Raw genomic sequence first — 10,805 nt, forward strand, 5'->3', positions numbered from 1 at the left:
AAATCAATAACAAATGAAATTCTGGAAACTATACAAATACATGGAAATTAAACAGCATTCTACTTAATGACATATGGGTCCAAGAAGAAATCAAACAGGAAATCAAAAAATTTATTGAAACTAATGAAAACAAGGATACATCATACCAAAACCTGTAGCATACTACAAAAGAAGTACTAAGGGGGAAATTTATTGCATTAAATGCTTACTTCAGAGGAATGGAAAGATGACAAGTAAACAACCTAATACTTCACAGTAAAGAACTAGAAAAACAAGAACAATCCAAACCCAAAGTTAACAGATGTAAAGAAATCATTAAGATCAGAGCAGAACTTAATGAAATTGAAACCCAAAAAATGATACAAAAGATCAATGAATCAAAAAGTTCGTTTTTGGAAAAGATAAAGTTGACAAACCATTAGCATGGCTAACTAACAAAAGAAGAGGGAAGATCCAAAGAACAAAAATTAGAAATGAAAAAGGTGATATTATAACTGATACCTTAGAAATACAATAAATCATTAATGACTACTATAAACAACTATATGCCAACAAATTTGAAAATCTGGAGGAAATGAATAAATTTCTGGACACACACAAACAACCAAAACTGAGCTAAGATGACGTAGAAAATCTGAACAGATCAATAACAATAAAAGAGATTGAAGCTGTTATCAGAAGGCTCCCAACAAAGAAAAGGCCAGGACCAGATGGGTTCACAGCATAATTCTACCAAACATTCAAAGAGGAATTGACACCAATTCTCTACAAACTATTCCAAATAATTGAAACAGAGGCAATTCTTCCAAATTCATTCTATGAAGCAAACATCATCCTGATACCAAAATCAGATAAAGATACAACAAAAAAAGAAAACTACAAGCCAATATCCTCCATTTGGTAAAAATCCTCAATAAAATACTAGCTAACAGAATACAGCAACACGTATGCAAAATTATACACCATGATGATGTGGGATTCATCTCAGGGATTCAAGGTTGGTTCAACATACACAAATCAATAAATGTAATACACCATGTCAGTAAAATCAAACACAAGGACCATATGATCATCTCTATAGATGTTGAAAAAGAATTTGACAAAATTCAACACTCGTTCATGATAAAGACTCTCTACAAGTTAGGTATAGATGGAAAGTATCTCAACATAATTAAAGCCATATTTGATAAACACGCTGCCAATATCATCCTGAAGGCAAAAAGCTGAAAGCTTTCCCCTTAAGAACAGGAATGAGACAAGTATGTCCACTCTCACCACTCCTATTCAACATAATGTTGAAAGTACTAGCCAGAGCAATCAGAGAAGAGAAGGAAATAAAGGGCATCCAGATTGAAAAAGATGAAGTCAAACTGTCCATCTTTGCAGATGACATGATCCTATATATCCAACAGGCTAAAGCCTCTACAAAAAAACTCTTGGAGTTGATAAATGATTTCGGCAAAATTGCAGGATATAAAATCAACACACAAAAGTCAGTAGCATTTCAATTCTCCAATACTGAACATGCAGAAAGAGAAATCAAGAAAGCTAGCCCTTTTACAATAGCCACCAAAAAACTCAAATACTTAGGAATAGAGTTAACCAAGGATATGAAAAATCTCTATAATGAGAACTACAAACCACTGTTGAGAGAAATTAGAGGACACAAGAAGATGGAAAGATATCCCATGCTCTTGGATTGGAAGAATTAACATTGTGAAACTTCCCATACTACCCAAAGTGATCTACAAATTCAATGCAATCCCCATCAAAATTCCAATGACATTTTTCTCAGAAATGGAAAAAACTATCCTAACATTTATATGGAATAACAAAGACAACCCATAACCAAAGCAATTCTGAGCAAAAACAATTAAGCTGGAGGCATAACAACACCTGACTTTATACTATACTACAAAGCTATAATAACCAAAACAGCATGGTACTGGAATAAAAACAGACACACTGATCAATGGAGTAGAATAGAGAATCCAGAAATCAACCCTCAGATGTACAGCCATCTGATCTTTGACAAAGGCACCAACCCTATACACTGGGGAAGAGACTGCCTCTTCAGCAAATGGTGCTGGAATAACTGGATATCCATAAGCAGGAGAATGAAACTAGACCCATACCTTTCACCATATACCAAAATCAACTCAAAATGGATTAAAGAATTAAATAAACACCCTGAAAAAATAAAATTCCTTAAAGAAAACATAGGAGAAACATTCCAGGAAGTGGGACTGGGCTCAGACTTCATGAATACGACCCCCAAATCACAGGCAACAAAAAGAGAAATAAACAAATGGGATTATATCAAGCTAAAAAGCTTCCGCACAGCAAAAGAAACAATTAACAGAGACAAAAGACAAACTACAGAGTGGGAGAAAATATTTGCAAAATATGCATCTGACAAAGGATTAATATCCAGAATATACAAGGAACTGAAACAACTTTACAAGAAAAAAACAAGTAATCCAATTAAAAACTGGGCAAAGGAGCTGAATAGGCATTTCTCAAAGGAAGATATACAAACGGTCAATAGACACATGAAAAAATGCTCAACATCACTCAGCATTTGGGAAATGCAAATCAAAATCACACTGAGATAGCATCTCACCCCAGTTAGGATGGCTAATATCCAAAAGACTGTGAATGATAAATGCTGGTGAGGTTGCAGAGGAAAAGGAACCCTCATGCACTGTAGGTGGGACTACAAAATGGTGCAGCCTTTATGGAAAATGGTATGGAGGTTCCTCAAACAATTGCAGATAGATAAGCCATATGACCCAGCTGTCCCACTGCTGGGAATATACCCGGAGGAATGGAAATCACCAAGTCAAAGGTATACCTGTTCTCCAATGTTCATTGCAGCACTCTTTACAATAGCTAAGAGTTGGAACCAGCCCAAATATACATCATCAGATGAGTGGCTATGGAACATGTGGTATATCTACACAATGGAATACTACTCAGCTATAAAAACGAATGAAATACTGCCATTTGCAACAACACGGATGGACCTAGAGAAAATTATATTAAGTGAAACAAGTCAGGCACAGAAAGAGAAATATCACATGTTCTCACTTATTTGTGGGAGCTAGAAATAAATAAATAAGTATGCAAATAAACTGGGGGAGGGGAGGGAAGAAGACACAACAATCACAATTCCTTGAAGTTGTTACAGCAAGTGAACAGATATGAGGTTGTTGGGTGGGAGGGGAGAAAGTGAGGAAGGAGGGAGGTTTTGGTGATCGGCCACAATAATCTACCACATTGTATATTGATAAAATAAAATAAAAATTTTTTAAAAAGTTAACTGTAGTACTAAATCCTTTGTTGAGAGACAGAATGCCCTGGAAGGAAGGTAGACAGTGCATGAATGTGTGAGTGTGTGAGGGGAAGAGCTGAAGGGGGGTGGGGAGATTACATTTATCTGCTCCAAGGGATCTTTAAAATACTTGCAAATGTCAAGTCAAAACTCAAAGCCACTTTGCAAATATGAGGACTAGGAAGGTGTAAAGGGTTAGCAAAATGAATCAGTTGTCAAAATGAGTTGCCAGACTTATGACAAATCAATGATTCTAATTATTCATTCAACAACATATTAAATTAAGCACCAATGTGAACTCAATGTGCTATATGTGATATGTGAAGGATATGAAAAATGAATGAGGAAAAAAGAATTACAAAAGAAAAGATTACAAAAGAAAATACATCAGAAAATTGGCATTAAAAGTGTTTTAAATAGTTGTAGCATTAACTACAAATATGACCTAGTTTCTGCAGTGGTAGCATAACGTTTCTCTGATTAATACTATATTATTTCTTTTTATACTCTGATTACTATCAGTGTACTTACCACTCAGCAAACAGCAATTGGGTAGCTTCTCAGGAGAGGTTGATTCTGCACTAAAGTTAAGCTAAGCCCCTTCAAGGAACTTAACTCAGCCTCAGGGGAAGCACCAGACGGATTGTGAGAATTTAGAAGAGAGCATGAGCATGGTATAGTGGAGTAGTTATAGTTACTAGACTAGGAGTCCAAGTTATTGAGTTCAAGGATCAGCTTTGTAACAAACTCGCTGTGTGGCACTGTGCAAATTACCTTCTCTCTCCAGGCTTCTGTGTTCTTGTTTGTGTGAAGCAGAAATTGAATTTAGAATTTTACATTTCCTTCCCCTCATATTCTTTAATTTTCTGATATTGTGTTCAACATGATGAAAGAGGAAGGAAGGGAGCTGTTCTCAAATGTTGGGCTTGGTGTATTTGCTTTGTGATTTACAGGCAGGATCCTGGGTCTTTCAAAAGGAGTTCTGTCCTTATGGGAGATTATGTTAGTCAATTTCTCCCTTATGGGAGATTATGTTAGTCAATTTCTCCCTCATGTGCCTGATAATAATCATGACTGCTATTCAGGGGCCAGGGGCCTTCACACTTCTCTCCCTCCCTCCCTACGACAAACCAGTGAGATAGATATTATGACTTTGATTTTATAGAGTAGGAACAGGAACACAAAAGAGATTATTAATGATGAGAGTGATGATTATTCGAGTTTACTATTTGAAATTACCATGCTAATGGATTTTTGTATATTAATTCACTCAGTCCTCACATTTCTGAGGAAGATTCTGCCATAATTACCAGCCTCACAGCTGAGATATCTAATGATTAAATAACCTGCTCATGTCATCACATGGCTGGTAGTAGGAAAACAAGATTAAACCTAAGCAGCCTGATTGCAGAATCTACTATTCAGTCATTGCACATTCTGGTTAACAGTGAACATAAGGTCATACAGCTAATAAGAAAGAAAATAGGAATCCAGATTTCACTCCAAGACACAGACTTTTAACCATGAACCAGCACTGCCTTGGCTCCTTGCCTGATCATCGTCCCTCTCTCCTCCTGAATTTGTCCATGGTTTCTGGGCTTCCCAACCACCTTTACTCATTCTTGGTCTCCGACCTGACACATAACATTGGCCTGGCTCCAAATATGCTTTTGCTTCTTGTACTGGGCTCTGGGGTCCTATTGCTCTCACCCTAGGACATGATGGCTCTCCATCCTGTCTCTGACTTTATTACTTTTAACTAGACACTGGCGGCTCTATAGTACCAGGCTTGGACCCAAGTCAGCCAGCAATAGGCTAACAAAAAATGAAAATTATTGGTCACATATTTTTGTGAAAGGATTTACTGTAGATAAGGTGGGAAGGATAAGGAGCACAAAATTCCAAATTGTGTAATGTTTCTACCCTTTACTTTCTATATGTCATAAAGTGGAAGATTTTGTATATATTATATATGTAAATACACATGTATATATATCTCAGACTGAGTCAACAACAAACCTCTGAGAATGCAATAGCCAAAGTGTTGTCATTATTATTATTATTTTTATTTTTATTATGATCCGACTTAGAATAGTGCTCTATCAGACCTTAACACTTAGAAACATCTGAATGGTACAAGCGTAATTCAAACAGTTCGCAGAAAAATTGAATTAAAAAACTCTCATGAGCTTTTTAAAGACCCCTCATATCTCTTCTTTCTCATTCTAAAACTGCATACAGGTGAACAATAGCATAATTATTTCAAAGCCATATATTGGGGGAAGGATTACTGTCGTTTCTCTTCCTTTCCCAGGACCGCATACAATTCCCCAGCTTGACTGTTAAGGGTTTCTTGGGAATCACATTCAACTCTTGTGTAACTGAGCATTCATATGAAGGGCTGGCAATGAGGAGTAGAATTGTTAAGTAGGAAAATGCAGAGCAAAGCCACCCACTCCTGCCAATATAACCTACTAATCTACATTTTTACAAAATCAAAGTACAAAAATGAGACACACTGCATTCAATAGATTTTTCAAAGCCACTATATTCCATGTGCCCTTCTCATTTTCTTGACTGAAGCAAGAGATACATCTTTATTAGGCCCTCAGAATCTTCAGTGGCCAAAGAGGTGCATTCTTAATGTTGCATATGAAAACACGGCATTCTCAGTTCATTTATTCAAAGGCTACCTAGCTCTCTTTTCATTTAGAAGAACTGTTTAGGACTTTGACCTCCTCTGATGCCTACTGACCAAATGATCTAATTTTGTTTCTTTTTATGGATCACACAAAAGTTGACATTGTATCCAGGCACCTGAGCATAGAGCTTTGGCTGGGGCTGAATTCCAGCTCTGCTACTTACCAACTTATGACTGGGCAAGTTTCTTAACTCTTAGTCCCTCTATTTCATCATTTGTAAAATGGGGATGATGAGATAGTACCTACCAGTAGGAGTGACCTACCTGTTAAAAGTTTGTTGTGAAGATTAGATGAACTTATATTTGCAGTATTTTGAAAATGGTGCTTTGTACATAAAAGGTGCTTGATAAATATTAGCTGTTATTTTTACCTAATGAGATATATTAATATAGACAGGGGTTGCAAACTCAAATATCTTCTGGGGCCATAGATGTGCAATACATGACTTATGATGAAGAGTGCATACTCTGCCTAAAATCTTCCAAATTCTTAGTGCTTTCTAAAGCACTGTGAAATCCAGACAAAACACATCCACTGCTGAATTTAGCCGGGTATAGAAAAATGTGGGCTAAGAGAATTCTTCCATGAATGGACAATAAATATTCTAGTTCTCTCTGTAGAATTTAAGAATTTCAGTTTATCCTTATTTTTTAAAAATATATTGTTGTGATAGTTGTTTCACATCCAGGAAGATGGAACTCAAACCACCAAATGCTGGTCTAAAGCCTAGATGCAAACCTGAGAGCAATAATCAATGAACGGGTTTGCTGGTGTCAATAACTAGAGCTGGCAGCTACGGCCTCAGCTACGGCAGCTGGGACGGCTGTTGGGGGAAAAACACTTGGGAAATGAAGGAACTCCTACAACATCTATCTATGGTCTGGACATTGACCTGTAAACTTAGAATCATGATTAGCACTGCAGGAATTCAACTGAGCTGGGGAGCGACTAACAGCCCACAGCTGTATGTGCCCAGCCGACAGAAATGCCAAGGAGGTGGCGAAGATAAGAGAAAGACTACGAGTTTAGTAGACAGAAGTCGTACATTCCAGCTCCGTTTCCACACATAGCAACTATCAGCCTTGAGCAAGACTCAAAGCCTCTCAGAGCCTATGTTGTATATAGAAAGATGATTGTCTTTGTCATAACTACCTCATTGAGGTACTTTGAATACTGAATAAATAGCAGGGTGTAAAAACTGTTTGGAAACTTTAAAGTACTGTGTGAATGTAAGGTATTATTTTTTAAGGCTTTCAGGCCAAATTCCATTTAAAACATAACAAAGCACTGCGTGAAAAGCTCCATACAACAACGTTTTTCAACTCCTCCTCGCCCTACTTGTATTGGGAATTTTCTGATACAATTGAAGCTATTACAGGTAGTTGGAGACAATCTTCTGAAGTTGCCTGTAATAGAATGAAATCTGTGCACTTTAGTAAACAGAGGAAAAAATCTCACCTACAGCTTGCAGGACTTTTTACTCTGCAACATTTTATTCTCCTGGATCTCTTCAGGCACTGTTTTAGAAAAACTTAGGAGAGAACATGCTAACTTTTTTTTTTTTTTAATCTTCAAGACTGAATTCTTTGAACTCATTCTCATTCATGTGTTCATTCAAATACTGACATTATCAGGCATTTAAATGCCAGCCACTGTACCAGGCTCTGGGAATATATCAATTAAAAGACATAACTCCTGCATCTAATTAGTGTCATGTTTGATGGGGAGAAGACATGCCAAAAATTACAGGACAATGGTAAAGACTACAGTGAAGCTGTGTGAAAGAAATAGCAGGAAAATCGAGGGGGATTGCACCTAATCTATGTGGGATGTGAAGAGTCATTGTCCAGGTTGGCAGATGCAGCAGCACGTACACAAGCGCAGGTAAGAATGAACATGGTGAGTTCTCCCACGTAAGCAGTTCGGGTCAAACAGAGTACAAAGAGCTAAAGTGAGACTAGAGGGGGGTAAAGTTGGACACGTTTTCAAGTGCAAGGTGACGAAGGGCTATGTGTGGCATGGTAAGCAGTATTTGATGGTGAGACATTGAAGACTTCTGAGTAGTAACAGATTTGCCTGTGAGAATAATCACTTCTGAGATAACAAAGGTCACACCTGGAGTTAGGGATGCCAGTTTGGAGGCTATTGCTCTGTAAAAAGCAGGAAATTACTGGTTCCTCATCATTGTAATTGCAGTTGGGATGGCGAAGAGCATATCAATTAGAATTATCTAGGGTTGGTGTTTGATTGGACTCAGTGAGTGGGGTGGGGGATGGGAGAGAATCTAGTGTCATTCTATTGTTATGTTTTGGGCAACAGGTGGATATATTTACCAATATAGTGAATAACAGGAGGGAAGATGAGGGCAAACATGTGGGGTTTGATTTTAAAATGATTAAATTTGAGTTACCTTTGTAACATGTAAAGAAAGATACTTATGGAATGGTCAGCTGGCCAAATAATTGTTAATTGTGGTTGGTTCTGGAGCTCTAGAGAGGAGTCTGTATTGGAAACACAGATTTGGGGAGTCATCAGAAAATAGGGATTTGAGTTTTATTCAGACCTTGTTTCAACTTGGTTAATCAGCCAATCAGGAGCTTTTGTTTCAACTTCTTTATCAGCTCAGAATAAGTCCTCAGCACTCCATCTGCTCAAGGCATTTATAGGTACACAGAGATCTTCCAGCGAAGGGAAGGGATGAAGGGATTTCAGCATCCTCTTCAACAAATGAATGCATTTCAGTTAAAGGAAAAATCTACTCTGTATTAAAGCAGATAGGAAGTGGAGGTTCAAGTAAGGTATTTCAGGTGTTGAATGAAAAGAAACATATATGCTATAAAATATGTGAACTTAGAAGAAGCAGATAGCCAAACTATTGATAGTTACTGGAACGAAATAGCTTATTTGAATAAACTGCAACAACATAGTGATAAGATCATCCAACTTTATGATTATGAAATCACAGACCACTACATCTACATGGTAATGGAGTGTGGAAATATTGATCTTAATAGTTGGCTTAAAAAGAAAAAATTTATCAATTCATGGGAGTGCAAGAGTTACTGGACAAATATGTTGGAGGCAGTTCACACAATCCATCAACGTGGCATTGTTCACAGTGATCTGAAACCTGCTAACTTTCTAATAGTTGATGGAATGCTAAAGCTAATTGATTTTGGGATTGCAAACCAAATGCAACCGGATACAACAAGTATCATTAAAGATTCTCAAGTTGGCACGGTTAATTATATGCCACCAGAAGCTATCAAAGATATGTCTTCCTCAAGAGAGAATGGGAAATCCAAGTCAAAGATACACCCCTGGGCCGAGCCCGTGGCGCACTCGGGAGAGTGTGGCGCTGGGAGCGCAGCAGCGCTCCCGCCACAGGTTCTGATCCTATATAGGGATGACCGGTGCACTCACAGCACTCACTGGCTGAGTGCGGTGCGGCCGGTCTCAAAAAAAGACAAAAAAGAAAAAAAAAATGATAAGCCCCAAAAGTGATGTTTGGTCTTTAGGATGCATTTTATACTACATGACTTATGGGAAAACACCATTTCAGCATATAATTAATCAGATTTCTTTTTTTTTTTCCTTTTTGTCTTTTTTTGTGTCCGGCAACGGATCGCAACCCTCAGTGTCGCACCCTTACCGGACCGGGACCAGCAACGGGATCGCAACCCTCGGTGTTGCGCCCGCACCTCGCTTAGCCAGTGAGCGGGAACCGGTCTGTATGTGGGATCCGAACCCTCGGCAGGAGCGCTGCCGCGCTCCCAAGCAGCGCACTGTAGCAGTGCGCCACCGGGCTGGCCTGAATTAATCAGATTTCTAAATCACATGCCATAATTCACCCTAATCATGAAATTGAATTACCTGATATCCCAGAGAAAGATCTTCAAGATATTTTAAAGTGTTGTTTAATAAGGGACCCTAAACAGAGGATATCCATTCCTGAGCTCCTGGCACATCCATATGTTCAAATTCAAACTCATCCAGGTAACCAAGTGGCTAAGGGAACCACTGAAGAAATGAAATATGTTCTGGGACAACTTGTTGGTCTGAATTCTCCTAACTCCATTTTGAAAGTTGATAAAACTTTATATGAACGCTATAGTAGTGGTGAAAGTCATGATTCTTCGTCTTCTGAGACTTTTGAAAAAAAATGGGGAAAGAAATGATTTGCAGCTACTTATAAATTGTCAAATAATACCTATAAAATATATTGGACTTTTATACTTTTGATTCTCTGTGGAAATCTACTCTTGAAGACATCTTCGCTCTGGAACATTATCAGCAAAAAAATATCCTCAGAAGAAAACTATAAAAGTGACAACCACTAACGTCACTGTGTATATCAAATAGTAGAATTGTTTTCTCTGTTTTATGCTTTCCTGTAAATTTAATCTATTTGATAGCATTTCACACTTGGAGTAGTAGGTGAACAACTGAAATATATTCTGAAGAACTATGTAAATAAAGCTTTGCAACACAAAATGGCACTAAAATTTCAAAAAGAAAAAAAGAAAATAGGTATTTGATATCCTGAGTGAGAATGAGCTTGGCCAGAGAGAATTCATAGACCTAAAAGAAAGGACTTGGGATAGATCCCTGAGGAATACCAGCATTTACAGCATGATTGGAAAGCTGAGAAAGAACAGAGAGAGGTAGAAGACAGTGCCTTGATGAAGGGAAGAGGCAGCAGTATCAAAATCTCCAGTCATACAAGAAGTGAATGCTTACTGGATTGTCAGGTCATTGGGACCATTACA

The 10,805-nt window shown here is 37.8% G+C and overlaps 1 protein-coding gene across 1 annotated transcript in view; it reads left to right on the top strand.

The window, feature by feature from the left end:
- The window catches only part of LOC103598329 (dual specificity protein kinase TTK-like), an 88,086-nt gene extending 77,839 nt beyond the window's left edge, over positions 1 to 10,247 (top strand). Inside the window, 4 exon segments of the mRNA XM_008582327.1 lie at positions 8,703 to 8,866; positions 8,868 to 9,347; positions 9,523 to 9,603; positions 9,851 to 10,247. Of these exon segments, the coding sequence (XP_008580549.1) occupies positions 8,703 to 8,866; positions 8,868 to 9,347; positions 9,523 to 9,603; positions 9,851 to 10,214 (1,089 nt within the window). The 3' untranslated portion in view covers positions 10,215 to 10,247.
- The last annotated feature ends 558 nt before the right edge of the window (positions 10,248 to 10,805 follow it).

Source organism: Galeopterus variegatus, unplaced genomic scaffold (assembly GCF_000696425.1).
Source record: "Galeopterus variegatus unplaced genomic scaffold, G_variegatus-3.0.2 Scaffold2571, whole genome shotgun sequence".
NCBI lineage: Eukaryota > Metazoa > Chordata > Mammalia > Dermoptera > Cynocephalidae > Galeopterus > Galeopterus variegatus.